The sequence below is a fragment of the Selaginella moellendorffii genome, unplaced genomic scaffold (genome assembly GCF_000143415.4).
Source record: "Selaginella moellendorffii unplaced genomic scaffold, v1.0 SELMOscaffold_110, whole genome shotgun sequence".
Lineage (NCBI taxonomy): Eukaryota > Viridiplantae > Streptophyta > Lycopodiopsida > Selaginellales > Selaginellaceae > Selaginella > Selaginella moellendorffii.
Genome location: NW_003314371.1, coordinates 468,750 through 483,686, shown reverse-complemented (window position 1 = coordinate 483,686; position 14,937 = coordinate 468,750). Strand labels below are relative to the sequence as shown.

The following is a 14,937-nucleotide window of genomic DNA, read 5'->3' as shown; positions in this document are numbered from 1 at the left end:
TGTCCGACACCAAAGACGTCGCACACACACTGGAGCTCCTCACTTGCAACCCCAAGGTGCTATACGTGGAGGATTACGCGCACCTCGATTTCATCCTCAGCACTCGAGCGCGGGACGACGTCTACAACGACATGATCGCTTTCCTCAAGGGCCACTTCAGCACTAAATGACTTGTGCGCGCGTGCGTGTATATATATACTTCGGCTGTGGCTAGAAAGCTTGATAAATCCAAGGCATTTGCAAGCATCACTATGGTGGACGGGGAGCTTTGCGGTCGGGATGGCGATGGTGGCGAGGAGTTTAATTCTTCTCAGACGCTTCTCGTGGCGTTGGATCAATTTGGAGGAGAGGAAGCAGAAGAGGAGGAAGAGGTGGTGGATTTGAGGCTCTTGTACGCGGCTCAGTTCTTGGGGCGATGGGGAGCCGGGTAAATTGCTCTCAGGATCCCATCTTTCTCGGATTGATCATGCCAGTTCTTTGCGCAGAATGTGGGATTTCCTGGTCGCTCTGCTGCTCATGAGAGTGGGATCCAATTCTCTGCTCCTCACCGCGGCGTATGGCCTCGTCCAGGCCGCCGCAACGTCGGCATTCGGCGCGGCCATTGGAAGCGCAGTCGACAAAATCAGCCACATCAAGGCGAGCAAAGCCAAGCGCACGGAACTCTTGCGATCGTTCTTTGCTCTAATTCTGTGTGACCATGCGCAGCTTCTCCGGCTTGGAATCGGGACACGAAACCTGTCCATCGCCTTGTCCGCCACTGCCCTGTCGCCGCTGCTCATCCCGGGATCAATCCCGCCATTGGGCAGGAAACTCGCGATCGCAATTGTCCATTCCCTGGGCGCCGTGGGGATTCTCAGCGGGCTGGCGGTGGGAATCCTGCTCGAGCGGGACTGGTCGGAGTCCTCTGTTTCTAGGGATTTGGGATTTCTTTTAACGGTCTCTTGATTTCACAGGGCTGTGACATTGGGCGAGCTTCCGGGGCAGAGCCTCACGCGCATCAACTCGGCGATGAAGCGGATCGATCTGGTTTGCAAGATGCTGGCTCCCGCATTCGTGGGGATCTGGCTGAGCAGCTTCTCGGCGATTCCTTGCTTGATCGCCACTGTCGCGTGGAATGGTTTGAGCCTCGCTCTGGAGTATCGGCTTTTGTCCACCGTCTACCACCGCGCCCCTGCGCTCCAGAAGCTCTCCAGATCCAAGAAATGCCAGGATAAACTTGATCCTAGAGCTCTAAGCGGTGTCACGCAACTCGTCAAGGGAGCTTGTATTGCGATGATCGATGGATGGGCGAGCTACTTCAGACAAGAAGTGGTGCTAGCAGCGGTGGCATTGGCAGTCCTCCACTGCACAGTTCTAAGGTTCGAATAAACTTCCTCTTCAATATTTCTATCTTTTCTCCCAGCTTTGGATTTGTGATGACTGCCGCATTGGCATGGAAGGGAGTGCCAGCGCACATAATTGGAGTTGCAAGAGGCCTTGGAGCATTCTTAGGAGTGGCAGCAACATATTTGTATCCAGTTATCCAGTCCAAGGAAGGAACCGGCAAAGCAGGCCTTTGGGCCATCTCGACTCAAGTAAATGCCCCTCTTGTAGAAAACATCCCGGAAGAACTCTCTCAAAACGTCTTTGTGCAGTGGCTGTGCTTGATGGTGAGCGTGGCCTCGGTTTGGATCCACAAGACCAGCGTCGCGACATCGCTTCTTATCTCTGGAATCGTAGCTTCTCGACTGGGTCTGTGGATGTTTGATCTGGCCGTGACCCAGCTCATGCAGGCAAGAACTTAACGCTTAGCTTTCCTCTCATTTTTGTGATGCACAGTCCACAGTCGAAGAACAAGAGAGAGGAAGAATTGGTGGCGTGCAAAGCGCCTTGCAATCGCTGATGACCCTCCTATCCTTCGTTATAACTATTCTAGCACCAGATCCAAAGGTGGTGATATTCTTTCAGGTACCTAATGGATGGTCTTGTATTTCATTTACAGGAGTTCGGAAGGCTTGTGATCATCTCCTACGTCATCGTTACAATTGCAGCCTTGCTCTTTTCATCATACTTCTACAGATCTAGCTTACAAAAATCGTGAGAGTACTGTCTGCCCAGCTCGCCAACGTTTGGAGCGTACTCACACTCAAGGCGACGAAGGTGTTGTTAAAGTTCGTGACGATATGAACAGTTGTGTCTACAAGCGAGTAGTCAGCATGACCACTCCCTTGAATCCCATCGGATGCGCCTACTAGTAGATGATCATGCAAAGCCTTCACTTGATAGATTTCTCGCTGTTGGTGATCGGGAAAGCTCGAGTTTTCCAGTAGCTCTAGGCTGGAGTTCATGCTCGAGTCCACATCTCCAAGAAGAGCCTGGGCCTGGTTAACGTAGTATGGATACTTCAACTGGCACGATAAGATCATCACTGGAAGATGGTTTCTAACCCCCGATTTTTGAGAACTTTGCTGGCTGTTGCTATTATCCTCCTCGTCGTCGTCTCGATGGTGTAGCAGTTCATGCATGAAGAAGCTAGAAAGCCTGGCAACCGTGAGAACCATCCCCGAGAGAAGGACGATCTCCTGCGAGGATCTTCCCTGCTCTAGCAGCGAGAAGAAAGCTCCCCAAACTGGTATCATGAGGCTGCTCATGGCGATGGTGGAGCCGTGCACTCCTCGAAGGCCTCGCATTTCCAGCAAACTCCCCAGGCCGACGCAGACGAGGCCACTGAAAAGCAGCGGACACCACGGTAGCGTTTGTGCTTCGCTCACGAGACTAGTCCAGGAGTTGAGGTGGCTCAGCTCCACTCCAGCGTTGAGGATCGAGAGAAGCGACAGCTGAATCGCATTTAATCGCACGGGGTCTCGGTTCCTTCCAAGTGACTCCGATCGAAGAAGCTGGAGGATGGAGAAGGATGCCTCGACAATCGCCCAGGTGTTGTCACACGGTGGTAGAAGAATTCCCTTCCATCCAGCTCCTTCTTCTTCCAGGAGTCCCATGCCTGCCATGGACGACCAAAGTTCTAAGTCAACGACTTTAACAAGAAAAGAAGTTGCCAATTCCAACTCAAAACGATCATGAAGACCACGAACTTACCGAGGAGAGCCGCCGTGATAGTCAGCCATGTAACTTTGCTTGATCCCCCGGCATAGAGCTGCATGACGGGAATGCCAACAACCTGTAAAACGAAGATCAAAACCTACGCGTTCTTTACGATCGAGCTCACCGTCAATGCATAGAGCAGTGAAGCCGCGTTCATGTCCGTGCTTCTCGGGCTGCTACTCGAGAGAAGGCTGTGAACAAACGTCCACAAGCTAAGCTCCACTCCAGCTCGAATGTGGCCGCCATCGTCGCTCTTGAGGCTTCGAATCAGAAACGGAAGGAACACAAGCGACGCCGACGCGTATTTGACTGCCGAGTTTAAAGTTGCTGGAGCTGCTCCTGCGTCCACGAACTTGGAGATTACGTTTCCAAGGCCATAGAGCGCAGCAAGCAAATTCAGTAGCACCAGCTTGTCTCGATGATCTTTCTTAGATCCATCCAAGCACTGGGGAAGACAAGAAAGATCAGCTCGGACTCGAACTTTCTCGACGATACTCACGACTTTTGGCGCGGAGGGCGTGGAGGAACATCTTCTGGAGGCGGGAGCAAAGCCGCGCGAAGGTTTTCTCGAGGCCCTGTTGAGACGAGCCAGGATCTTGACGACGGTGTTCTTGCGCAGCCTTCGTATGCCATTTCGCCCGTTTGCAACGTTGTATTTCTTCTGGGGGGAGAGGGCCACAGCCGGGGCGCCAATTAAGAGATCGCTCAAGGACTGCTGGCTGCAAGAGCGACGCATTTGCAATGGGTTTCTTGGATCCCTTGTTGCGGAACAAGCTTCTCGCGCGAAAGATCGATCGTCTATGGAGAAGGTGTGAAGAGTTTATAGTACCTGGTTTTGTCTGAGGTTGTCTTTATCACTGTGGGTTCGTGGATCCTCCATGCTGCAACCAGCACCGCTAGAAACTCCGTTGTCAACAGTGGCATATTCGCAATCGCGTCAGGCGGCCTGGCCTCGTGCCAAACACGAGAAAAGATCTTTCGCTTGTACCTCTACTCGCTTTTGCTTTCTTCTACGTCACGTATACATGGGAAGATGCTCTCCAAATCAATTGAAATTTCTCCATGCGAAGCTCACATCCGAGGGACACGTTTCCGGAATCGTTACAATAGCTCCAGAAAGGAAAGTTCGAGCTGGAAATGCCAAAGAAAGGTATTTGTCACTTGTCATTGACAAAATGCCCACCCCCCAGGTCGAAAGTTCAATCCTCTCTCACCTCTAGATTTTTGTGGAAGAACGTCATCATGATAAATCTGAGTGACCTTGAAGTTGAGCCTCTCTCACCCGTGTATTTTAGCAAAATGCACGAGGCACACATTACTCCATGCACGATATCCCGGATCAAAATGGGCGGTTGTCCAAATGCGTACTATTGACAGATTTCGAGGAGTTCAAGCTTTCCTCAACACACTTTGCAAATGCAATATGTGTAGATCTTAAAGCTTTTGATTTATACCAAGGTTGGGAGTTCAAGCTTCTCTTGCAAATGCCCAAATTGGCCAGAAACAATTTGAGCATGGTTGCCAGCGCGTCATAGCTATAGAGGCATGCTCAAGTCGAGAGTTCGATCCTCTCTCACCCCAAACTATGAAAAGAGCTTCTTTCCTCATGTCAAATAAAAATAAAGATGCTTTATCTCCAAAAGCAAATGCCAAAGAACCCATCGCCATTTTACCATTATGAGCGTGTCTGGCCAGCGCGTAAAGCTCGGCATCCTTTAGAAAAATGCACTCCACCTACGCTGCAAGGGCAACACGATGCGCAAATGACTAACTTTGTTTTTATTTATTCTGATCTTTCTCATCATAGCACCATGGGATGGTGGCGCGTAGCTATGGAGGCAGCCTTCCTGAGGTCGAGAGCGATCCGTGTGCTTGATGCCCAGAGCGGGCATTTTACGTGTCGAGAACCTCGGACAAGAAGTCTCTCGTGGCCGACTCGAGTTTGATCCTTTCCCACTCCAAGTAAATTAACTTTGGTAGTGCTACGGGCATCATTAATCCTTACCGATTTTGTAAATCTCCCCCAGTGGCAGGCATATCTCGTCGTACCTGTTGTGCTTCCAAAATTCTCGACGGACGGCCCACTCTCCATTGAGCACGACATCTGCATAAAACAGAAGCTGGCAACTCCAGCACAAAGAAAGATGGGAAAAAAAAAAGCCGGCCATTGCCTATTAAGGTGGCTCGGTCTTTTCAGCAACTAGGTGCATACGACAGTCCAGCGCGCGTGGTTACGCAGTCCATGTACCACTCATCGCTATCACTTTTGGGGTGCGCTTAAAAACCCCACTCTTTCTCTCGAGTGGAGATAAGATCATCGATCAATCGCTCCGTAGCCGCGAAAAGAATGAAGTTCTTCGTTTTGTTGGCGTTTGCGTGCATCGCATTGTCGAGCCTGAATGGAGCCAAGAGTAAGGATATCGCTGGTTTCTCACACAGAAACTTATGGTTCTTCCATTTTGTCAGACCGGGCCGAGGGAGGAACACTCGGTACGAACCAGCTGAATCCAAGTACTGAGATTTTTCTCTTCTCTTTTTCTTTTCTTGTTTACAAGCTTTTCCTCGCAGTTGGTCGCAAGCTGATTGACAGACCAGGTACTTCGTTTGTATTGTTTAGTGGCGCATTATATAACACTCGCAGATGCTTTCTTCTTTCGTTTTTTCAGGTGGTGTACCAGTTCCGACGAAGCCTGCACCCGGAGACGAACCCAAGCTAACTCCAGGAGCTGATCCTTTACCATCGCCCGGAAATGAGCCAAAGCCGCAGCCAGGTTGGTTACAAGTTCTTCTCAACCATCATTTTTCTTCCTTTCATTTTACCAAAGCCAAATCCAGGAGACGAGCCAAAGCCAAACCCAGGAGACGAGCCAAAGCCAAACCCAGGGGATGAACCAGGTCCGCACACTTCATTCTTGCAAGCTTGTCATTGTATTTGTCTGCCAGGGAACGAACCAAAGCCAAACCCAGGAGACGAGCCAAAGCCAAACCCAGGGGATGAACCAGGTCTGCACACTTCCTTTTTTTGCAAGTTTGTCATTGTGTTCGTCTGCCAGGGAGCGAACCAAGGCCAAACCCAGGAGACGAACCAAAGCCAAACCCAGGAGACGAGCCAAAGCCAAACCCAGGAGACGAGCCAAAGCCAAACCCAGGAGACGAGCCAAAGCCAAACCCAGGAGACGAGCCAAAGCCAAATCCAGGAGACGAGCCAAAGCCAAACCCAGGAGACGAACCTTTGCCACAGCCAGGTCTGTATAGCATGTTTTCAATGACTGATTCATTCATCACGAACCATTGCCAAAACCAGGAAGAGCAAGGCCGAATCCGAAGCCTGAACCAAAGCCAGGTCTTTTCTGTTTCCCTTTCCGGTTTCCAACTTTTTATTTTGTGCAGAACCGCGTCCTGGAGGCAAACCACTTCCTGGAAACAAACCCAGGCCAGGTTTGCACTTTTCTATCAGCTTTCTACCTACTTTATTTCCTTTTTCTCCAGGCAAAGGCCCACTTCCAAAACCCGGTGATGAGCCAAAACCAGGTACGTCTTCAGATATGCGGTGTTAAAGCTTTGCTGACTGATAATGTGCAGGTGATGGACCAGTTCCAATACCGTGAGCACAGATGGTGCGAATGTATAGATGTGTGTGAGCACTGAGAGATATAATAGTAAACGAGGTGTAAAAGTTTTCATGTTGTTCTTTGAAATGTGTCGATTCTCAATCACACCATTTCAGCTGCTTGCCCGCCCAAACACCTCCAAAGACTTGCCTTGCCGTCTTACCGAGCAGCCACTCCAGCTCGTCTCGGGACACGGTACCGTGATCACACGCAGCGTGTAGAATGCCTACCGCGTTACTGTATCCACACTCATGATTTACAAAAGGAAAATCACTGCCACACGAAAGGAAAGACTGTCAATCTGATCGTTTTTTGTGACTTCTTGCTTACCTTCCCCACATGAGTCTGCTAGGACCGTAGACATCCAGCAGCCGACGCAGCATTGTCCAAGTATCCTTGTACGGGAATGACTCTCGCGAAACTCGAAAGAATGCGCTCACTTTGACGTAGACCTGTGAAGAAGTTTTTTCTTTTGTGTAAGTGCATAAGATTATACATAGTGTAAGCAAACCTGTGGATATCGAGCGAGGCCCAGGAGCGAGTTCCATGTTGCAGCTTCCTCTTCGGTGCTAGAAACACGACACAGAAGAGTAAAGCCAACAGTGAGCTGGATTACGAATTTGAGCAGCTCACACGGCCGGCTTGCAGAAGCCAAAGTGATCAATCAAGACAGTGGTCGATGGATACAGAGAACACAATGTCTCGATCTCCTCTATGTGAAGAGAGAGTCCCTGATTCATTTACAAAGAAGATCAAGGATCACGAAATCTTTAAAGTGAAGTCTACCTTGAAGCACATAAATCCCACCGGTATGCCAAGCTGCCCGGCCTTTGCAAACATTCGCTTGCCAACTTCGTTGGTCATCTGTGCACGAAAAGAGTGAGTTTGAAACAAAAGCTTTCTGGTCAAAGGCTTGCCTTCTCTCCAGACGGCCACAAGTATGGATTGAAGCGCACAGCCCGGTATCCATCCTGCGAGGCAAAAGTTTGTAGCAAAAGCAGGAAAAAGGAAGAAGCAACTTACTTGCTCAACTAAGCGTTCGAGTTCTGCCAAGCCACGCCCGTCTTGTTCGGGGTTTCCCAAGCAGCACCCAACGAATTTCTCAGGGTGGTTTTGCAGCACACTGCTGATTCCACATTGGTGCTTCTGGAAGAAAAAGATCCTAAGAACATCACCTTGTTACATAGGAGTGATCAAACTTGTGGTTGATGGGCTGGACAATCAGAGCGCCAGCAACGTTAGCCTCACAAAGCTTCTGAAAGCCGAGACATGGAACACCCATTTGATCAAGAGAGAAGAAAGAAAAGAGAAACAACTGACATCGAGAAGGAGTTGAATGCTTCCATCGATTGTGGGTTCTTGGCCAGGAAAATACGGAAACTCTTGTGCCTGATGAACAAGCATTACTTATCTGTTTCCAAGCTCGACAATTTAACCTCTTTCTTTGACGCCCAGACGTGCAAATGGCTATCCACAATCCTGTCACTGCTACTCGCCATAGCCAAAACTTGCCTGGAGTGACGAAGCAAAAACGAAATAAGCAAAGCCGCAACTTGAAAGACACTCGCCTCTTGTTTGCGATCAAGGCGGCATTGTGTTTGATCGCACCACAAAAGCGAAACCCTGTCGACGAGACTAAAGCCATTGTCCCATGAAAATCCTTGTTTTTTTTTTTTTTTTTTTTTCTGTCAAGTTATCAATGCAAGAATCCAAGTTTGCAAATTCTTTGCTTGGATCTGTGATCCATGCGAGCGATGGATCAATCGAATTTTAATTATAATAAAAATCAATGTTGTCCAAACTTGGTACTTTTTTCTTGTTTTGTATATACACAATTCATTGTCTGCTTGCCTGTACACTTCCTTGCTCGGTCAGGATGAATTTGCGCAGATCCTTGTACACCTCCAGCTCCTCCAGCGCTTCGCTCGTTGTCTTGAGGCTCTTGGTCATCTGCTGCTGTCGATAAACATGATGCGGTGCTTGATACGCTGCCACGCTTGCTTGATACCTGTGCTGCTGCACTGCTCCTGGAATGGGACGGCTCTTTGATCTTACCACCTGGTGTGTCGCCTCGGGCGATGCCACTGCTGCCATGTCCACCTCTCCTCCTGCTAGTGACCACGATCGCCCCTGCAGTGGCGGGGCTGATTTGAGAAGCCTCACGAGTGCGCCGACCGCAGCATGCTGCGACTTTGGTCCGGAGGCTTCGAAGACATTGGTATGTCGAGTCCGGGGACTTCTGATAGTTACAAAGTGTGAGGACAGAGAAAAGATCCGGAAAAACAAACACTCCAAACAAACCTGCTTTGGAGCTCCTCGTCGTCCTCGTCCACCGCGAAGGGACAAGCGAATTCCTCGTCGTCCGTGTCGTCACGGAGTTTGCTGGACGATCTCGACAGCGAGACGCGAGGGGAGCCGTAGAGGGAACGCTTGACACCAGAGGGAGGCCCTTCATCTCCCTAAGTGGACAAAGTCAGCCAAGCGGCACAAAGAGAACCGTAAGAAACATGCTTACCTGACTCGATTGGTATGGATGAGGAGGAGATATCAGCAGCATCGATTCTGCGAGCGTCGACGCCGACAGCCGTGGGGGCACATCCCCTCGGGCACCGGAGAGATTGGAGCTCGCGTAGACATGCTGAGGTGGCTGCTCGAAGCTCCTCCTCGGAGTTGGCGGAGGAAGCGCACTCCTGTCGTGCAGGCCCCGGACGCTCGAAGGCTTTGGGATGCTAACCGGCGCGGTGGAGTGCCTCGGCAAGTATCTGGCAAGGCTGCTCTCCAGCGAGTGGCACGTCCCCGGCGGCGAGGGATTCGGCGGAGAGAGCCTCGACCTCTGCTGCTGCTGCTCGTAGATTGGAATCGGCTGGCTATGGTTGGTCCTGGTAGTCGGAGGAGCAACCGGGGAGTGCTGGCGAGAGGAGGGCGAGCTGCCGAAAGATGGTGACGAAGGTGGCAGAAGCGTCGGCGACTGGAGCTTGTTGAGCCCGCCACCCCAGCTGTGGCGGCGTCCAATCCCGGATGGCGGGCTCGGCACGGAAGTTGGCACGGAGACAACGTGAACTCCCCGCCTTCCAGAAATCCCCCCGCAAGGAACCGACCCCGTGAAAGAGTCCGCCGACAGCCTCCGCAAAGGATCCGTCGTGGGGCTGCCAACGTAGTCCGCGATGATCCTGGGAAGAATCGCGGGAGTCACCTCCAGCGCGGTCACGGCGGTGGTGTGGCGGTACGCCACCGAGACGGCCAGCCGGCCCATCGGGGTCTCCACTGGAGCAAAGCCGCGAACTTCCATGGCCGCTTCATCCGGGAGCAATGGTGGCGGCGACGCCCAGACCTTGAAACCCAGGCTGAAGCTCCGGCTCTGCGACGACGAGGTGGCGAGGTGGAAGAGGCGATGGGCCGGGAGAGTCCGGACCGAGCAGTAGAGCGTCCTCATGAGGATGGTGGCGCGCTTGTAAATCCCTGGAACTTCTAGCGCGTGGCTGCTGCTAGACCCGCTGCGTCGCTGGCTAAACCGCTCGTGGCTGATCGTCCATCTCTCGAGCACTGTCCCGTAAGAGTCCTCGACCTCCCCTTCGCTCCACGAGTCCGGAGTCCCCGGCCCTCCTCCTCCACGAAACCTGTGATCCCCGGAAGATCTATCCAGGAGAATGTCCACCACCATGGGAGGATGATCTCCGGGGCCCCTCCTCCAGGGCTCCGCGCTCTCCAGCGCCGCGGGGCAGTCCCCAAGCACCAGATTAAACCAGCGGTCCTTGGAGGAGGAGGAGGAGGCCGGAGAGGGCGAATCCCTACCTGGCTGCGACGAGGAGTTGGAGGAGGAGCACGGGATCCTGGCCTCGAGAATGATGTGGAGGCATTTGACGAAAAACTCGACAATGATCTGCTCCGTCTTGGACATTGACAAGGAGCCCGCCATTGTCGTCACTCGTGGCGCTGTTCTTCCTCCTCCTGTTCTTGCTTGCCCCGCATGACCGAACGATCACCCCATGCCCTCTCTCTCCTCCCTTCCCCGGCGTCACAAGAACTCGCGCAAAAGGCTTCTCCCTTTTCCCTGGGAATGGAATCCGACAGCGTCTCCCCCTCCATTGCTGCCGTGATGCGCAAATCTCATGGCGATCTCCCCCTCCACTGCCGCCTGGGTTTACCTCGATGGAGGAGAGAGATAGTAGCGCCCGTCGTGGAACCCTAACCCTAGGGGCTTCTCTCCTTCCTCTGTATTCTTAAACTATAAGGTTCCAGAACATTATAAAAGTTTATTATTTCGTGAAGAGGATGAAGAACACACACAATAAAAAACCATAGGGAAGCAAGCGCCACACACACACGCACACGATCAAACCCAGATGGAAGAAAGAAAGAACGAAGAAGAAATCCAAGCCAGCCCAGCGCGTAGCATCCTCTACTCGTCCTCCGTCTCGGTCTCGGCCTCGGCGTTCTCCAGCCACTGTATGAACGGCTCCACCGCCTTCTTGACGTTCTCGGCCTTGGCTCCCACCAGCGGCGATGGCTTGGACGAATACCACTCGAGGATGTGCTCCTCCTCCAGCACGTCCGCGTCGTACAGGAACTTGAGCACCAAGAGCATCTGCTTGGACACGTCCACCCCGGTGGACGCGAACACCTCCATCGCCACCAGCAAGTTCTTCTGGCAGCTCTCGTCCTGCACCACCGCTTCGAGGTACTCCTTGGACTTCTTCACCTCCTTGAACAGATCCTTGCTCACGCCGTCGAACAACGCCTGGAAGTAGGCCACCATCACGTCCAGCGGCGGATCCGGCTTGTTGAGCACCAGGGACGCGGCCTCGGCGGCGGAGCAGCCGCTCGCGATCTTCCCCTTGAGATCCTTCACCAGCTTGTCGTGCAGGCTCAGCTCCTGGAGCTTGGGAATGTCGGCCTCCTTGATATCCGACTTCTTGGACGAGAGGGACTTCCTCATCTTCGACTTGCCGCCGCCGACGCCCACGCGGGGGGAGTCCACCGGCTTGTTCTCCTCGGGCTCCGCCAGCATCACCATCTCCGTCGTCACGCTGGTGAGCTGCTCCTTCATCCGCTGCTTTGCCGCCTCAGCAGAGGTATCGGCCTGCCACTGCACGTCGTCCTCGTCCTCCGCCACCTCCTCGTCGTCCGCCTGGCTCGCCACGGGCGAGAGTTCCTCCTCCTCGTCAGACCCGGGCTTCTTCTTGGGCGCCTTCTTGTCCTCGTCCTTCTTCTTCCGGCTACCTTCCTTCTTGGACTTCTTCATCTCCTCGTCCGCAAGCTCGCCCTCCTGCAGCCGCTCCTTCTCGGCCCGGCGCAGCTTCTTGTCCTTGCCCGACTTCTTCTGCTCGGGCGGGTTCTTCACAATGAACGTCGTCAGCTTGTCCCGCATGTCCACGTTGGAGATGTAGCCACAAGCCGCGCAGTTGAGCGTGATCATCCCCGCCTTGCTCACAAGTATCTCAGTTTCCGGGTTGCTACAGCCATAGCACTGCACGTACTTCTTGATGAAGTGCTCCAGCAACGCCGCCAGCTTCCCGTGGTCGTGAGCCCCGTTCACGATCGAGGTCCCCGTCTTCTCATCAAACTTCGACTGCGCTCCCAACTCGCAGCCAAAGTACTTGGTCGTGTAGGCCGGGGGGCGGGCGAGCGCCTTGGCAACGTCCACCATGTTGACGATGTTGGTCTTGATACCATTGCCGCGGCCCTCGATCTTGGTCATCAGCCGGGGCATCTTGTACCTGTAGAAGGCGTCATCCTTGTTGCTAGCACCGATGTTGAGGAGCGCCATGTTGGTGTTTCCGAAGGAAGAAAAAAGAGGACGCGCTGGAGGTGAGGATCAGCTCAGGATGATGCCGGGGTCCTGGAGGAGCTCTTCCTGGGGGCCGAGAGTTGCCGCATGCAGCACCAAGGTGGCGGTGGCGATGGCGGGCAGAGAGGCGAGCTCCTGCGGCTTATGTCTGTTCCTCGTTGTAGGGCAGTACTGCCCAAGCAACCCAACCAAACCCAAGTATATGGCGACGCCTTCAGACATAAAAGAAACTACTGCAGCCACCCTTGTCGCAACGCGCAGGAGCCTCGCAGCGCCTTCGAATCGCAGCACGGGCAGTGAATTTCGCTCCCACGAACCCTAGAAAACACGAATCAGCCGCTTTAGCTCAATCCAATATCAATCAGTCAATCAATCATTCGCTCGAGCAAGCGCTCACTCACCTGCGTGGCGCCGCCGACCGCTGCCACAATCGCTGCGATCCAAGGCGATAGAGAATCGAGAGCCTCTCTCTCTCCCTCGCGGCGCTCCTCTGCTCCTGTGCGCGGCGAAACCAGAGTAAGGGTTTTCTAGACAAGGCACAATGGCATAGAGAGCGCTGCCCAACAGGAGCGCGCCACGTGCCACGCCAATTCCCCTCCGATTCGCCCAACCGCTGGATATTGTTGTGGCTCCAAGATTAGGTCACCCCTTGGCGGCGAAAACCAAACCATGTTAGGGCTTTTTTATGCTATGTGGGTTCGAATCTTACGCGCCAAGACATTTATGCCAGCGTGGCATTTCTCTATGGCGCTTAAAATCACATGAATTTTAGGGCAGCGGGGATTCTTAGGGCTACAGCAATGGAGGCGTCCAGGCTCGTGCTGCGCCGGGCGTTCGCGAGGTCTGCGTCCTCCGCCAAGCGCAAGGTAGTGATTCTGGGGGCCAATGGAGGGATCGGCCAGCCGCTATCGCTGCTCATGAAGCTCAGCCCTCTCGTGTCGGATTTGGGCTTGTATGACATTGTGGGCACTCCTGGCGTCGCCGCGGATGTCAGTCACGTCAATTCCAGGGCACAGGTAGAATTTGAGCTGTTGCTGTGATGTTCTTGGGCAGGATTTCTTCCTTCTCAAAACTTAAGCAGGTAAAAGAGAAAAATTGCCAGAATTTTTGTCCTTCGTTTTTCTCTTTCTCTTCTAACTTCTGAATTTAGGTGGCAGGCTTTGCAGGAGAGGAAAATCTTGGCAAATGCCTCAAGGATGCAGATCTCGTCATTATCCCAGCTGGAGTTCCTCGCAAGCCGGGAATGGATCGGGATGATCTTTTCAACATAAATGCTGGTATTGTCCAAACGTTGTGCGCCGCTGTTGCGAAGAACTGCCCCAAGGTACCTTCATTTCTCGCTTCTCATCCTGTAATCTTTGGACTATCGTCAGGCGCTGGTGAATATTATCAGCAATCCCGTGAACTCGACAGTGCCTATAGCAGCGGAGGTGTTTAAGAAATCTGGGACTTACGATCCCAGCAGATTGTTTGGCGTTACTACGCTTGATGTCGTGCGAGCAAGGACGTTCTTGGCATCAGCGAAGAAGCTCAATCCATCTGGTAAGAAAGTGCCTGTGATCACTTTTAAAGGAATTAACATCGTTATCTCTTTCTTTTCCTTTTTTTTTTTTTTTCTGAATCGAAGAGGTTGATCTTCCTGTCATTGGAGGTCATGCTGGCGCCACTATCTTGCCGCTTTTCTCTCAGGTTGTTTTTCTTGCATTTTTCTGGTTTACAACAGATCATTCTTTCGAATTATATAGTGAACCCGTTCAATGAACTCAGTTGCATGGCTGACAGGCAAGTCCCAAAGTTTCCTTGTCAACAAAAGAGCTCGATGCTCTAACCAAGCGGACACAAGACGGTGGCACGGAGGTTGTCAAGGCGAAAGCCGGAAAAGGCTCTGCGACGTTATCCATGGCGTAAGCTCTCTTTTTTGTCAGGAACTCCATTGTTAACAACACACTCTCGTTCTTCAACTTTATCCAGATATGCTGGAGCTCTCTTTGCCGAGGCCTGTTTAAAGGGATTGAACGGTGTTAATAACGTGATAGAATGCACGTACGTGGAATCGTCAGTAGTTCCCGGGTTGTCGTTCTTCTCGTCCAAGGTACGTTTTTTCTTTTATGTGAAACGAGTAAAGTTCCTGATAGCGCAATGGCTTGATAGGTTCGGTTGGGGAAAGAGGGAGTGGACGAGATTTTAGAGCTAGGAAGCCTCTCAGACTACGAACAAAAGGGACTAGAAGCGATGAAAGATGAATTGAAGAAGTCGATCGAGAAAGGCCGGAAGTTTGTGCAGAGCGGTGGTGGTGGCGGTGGAGGAAAGAAAAAGAAGAAGTAATCTGCCCCGTGATCACAGGGACAGGGACACATACGGTGTACAGATAGTTCGTTTGCGATGATTTCTTTTGATATTTCTGGGGATTCCATTCTCTTGGCATGGCCACGCTTTCAGGTACTTAGATTTATACTT

General features: G+C 52.4%; 7 protein-coding genes across 11 annotated transcripts; 3 read left to right on the top strand and 4 right to left on the bottom strand.

Moving 5' to 3' along the window:
* The first annotated feature begins 974 nt into the window (after positions 1–974).
* Positions 975–2,469, top strand: LOC9662760 (solute carrier family 40 member 1). Its single transcript, XM_024664382.1, has 5 exons — positions 975–1,358; positions 1,403–1,574; positions 1,635–1,772; positions 1,819–1,929; positions 1,982–2,469. Exons 1-5 carry the CDS (start codon positions 1,009–1,011, stop codon positions 2,078–2,080), a joined length of 870 nt encoding a protein of 289 aa, XP_024520150.1. The 5' UTR covers positions 975–1,008; the 3' UTR covers positions 2,081–2,469.
* LOC9662906 lies at positions 2,126–3,992 on the bottom strand. The gene is made up of 6 exons (XM_024664425.1): positions 3,911–3,992; positions 3,581–3,855; positions 3,206–3,526; positions 3,076–3,157; positions 2,259–2,980; positions 2,126–2,176 (listed from the first exon to the last, which is right to left on the bottom strand). Exons 2-6 carry the CDS (start codon positions 3,815–3,817, stop codon positions 2,126–2,128), a joined length of 1,413 nt encoding a protein of 470 aa, XP_024520193.1. The 5' UTR covers positions 3,818–3,855; positions 3,911–3,992.
* A 1,344-nt stretch (positions 3,993–5,336) lies between these two features.
* On the top strand, positions 5,337–6,764 carry LOC9662759 (protein TsetseEP). Of its 4 annotated transcripts, none has more exons than XM_024664481.1 (11): positions 5,337–5,492; positions 5,548–5,592; positions 5,650–5,676; positions 5,748–5,852; positions 5,917–5,976; positions 6,025–6,084; positions 6,135–6,326; positions 6,386–6,424; positions 6,472–6,519; positions 6,571–6,612; positions 6,664–6,764. In XM_024664481.1, exons 1-11 carry the CDS (start codon positions 5,429–5,431, stop codon positions 6,687–6,689), a joined length of 708 nt encoding a protein of 235 aa, XP_024520249.1. In that variant the 5' UTR covers positions 5,337–5,428; the 3' UTR covers positions 6,690–6,764. The 4 variants fall into 4 exon arrangements, with proteins under 4 accessions (XP_024520249.1, XP_002990695.2, XP_024520250.1 ...); XM_024664482.1 differs by having other exon boundaries at positions 5,343–5,492; positions 5,548–5,571; XM_002990649.2 differs by lacking the exon at positions 6,025–6,084 and having other exon boundaries at positions 5,342–5,492.
* Positions 6,736–8,360, bottom strand: LOC9662758 (4-sulfomuconolactone hydrolase). Its single transcript, XM_024664480.1, has 11 exons — positions 8,261–8,360; positions 8,129–8,204; positions 8,013–8,081; positions 7,868–7,947; positions 7,716–7,815; positions 7,610–7,663; positions 7,479–7,556; positions 7,326–7,423; positions 7,204–7,261; positions 7,023–7,144; positions 6,736–6,965 (listed from the first exon to the last, which is right to left on the bottom strand). The coding sequence occupies exons 1-11, from the start codon at positions 8,335–8,337 to the stop codon at positions 6,791–6,793; spliced, it is 987 nt and encodes a 328-aa protein (XP_024520248.1). The 5' UTR covers positions 8,338–8,360; the 3' UTR covers positions 6,736–6,790.
* An 87-nt stretch (positions 8,361–8,447) lies between these two features.
* On the bottom strand, positions 8,448–10,877 carry LOC112342520 (autophagy-related protein 13b-like). Of its 2 annotated transcripts, none has more exons than XM_024664490.1 (3): positions 9,208–10,877; positions 8,994–9,151; positions 8,448–8,931 (listed from the first exon to the last, which is right to left on the bottom strand). In XM_024664490.1, the coding sequence occupies exons 1-3, from the start codon at positions 10,606–10,608 to the stop codon at positions 8,529–8,531; spliced, it is 1,962 nt and encodes a 653-aa protein (XP_024520258.1). In that variant the 5' UTR covers positions 10,609–10,877; the 3' UTR covers positions 8,448–8,528. The 2 variants fall into 2 exon arrangements, with proteins under 2 accessions (XP_024520258.1, XP_024520259.1); XM_024664491.1 differs by having other exon boundaries at positions 8,448–8,928.
* A 48-nt stretch (positions 10,878–10,925) lies between these two features.
* On the bottom strand, positions 10,926–13,071 carry LOC9662905 (probable eukaryotic translation initiation factor 5-1). Its single transcript, XM_024664492.1, has 2 exons — positions 12,882–13,071; positions 10,926–12,798 (listed from the first exon to the last, which is right to left on the bottom strand). The coding sequence occupies exon 2, from the start codon at positions 12,457–12,459 to the stop codon at positions 11,092–11,094; it is 1,368 nt and encodes a 455-aa protein (XP_024520260.1). The 5' UTR covers positions 12,460–12,798; positions 12,882–13,071; the 3' UTR covers positions 10,926–11,091.
* Positions 13,072–13,241: 170 nt separating this feature from the next.
* On the top strand, positions 13,242–14,922 carry LOC9662757 (malate dehydrogenase 2, mitochondrial). Its single transcript, XM_002990648.2, has 7 exons — positions 13,242–13,496; positions 13,631–13,804; positions 13,854–14,022; positions 14,108–14,169; positions 14,263–14,384; positions 14,452–14,572; positions 14,632–14,922. The coding sequence occupies exons 1-7, from the start codon at positions 13,242–13,244 to the stop codon at positions 14,803–14,805; spliced, it is 1,077 nt and encodes a 358-aa protein (XP_002990694.1). The 3' UTR covers positions 14,806–14,922.
* Positions 14,923–14,937: the final 15 nt, after the last annotated feature.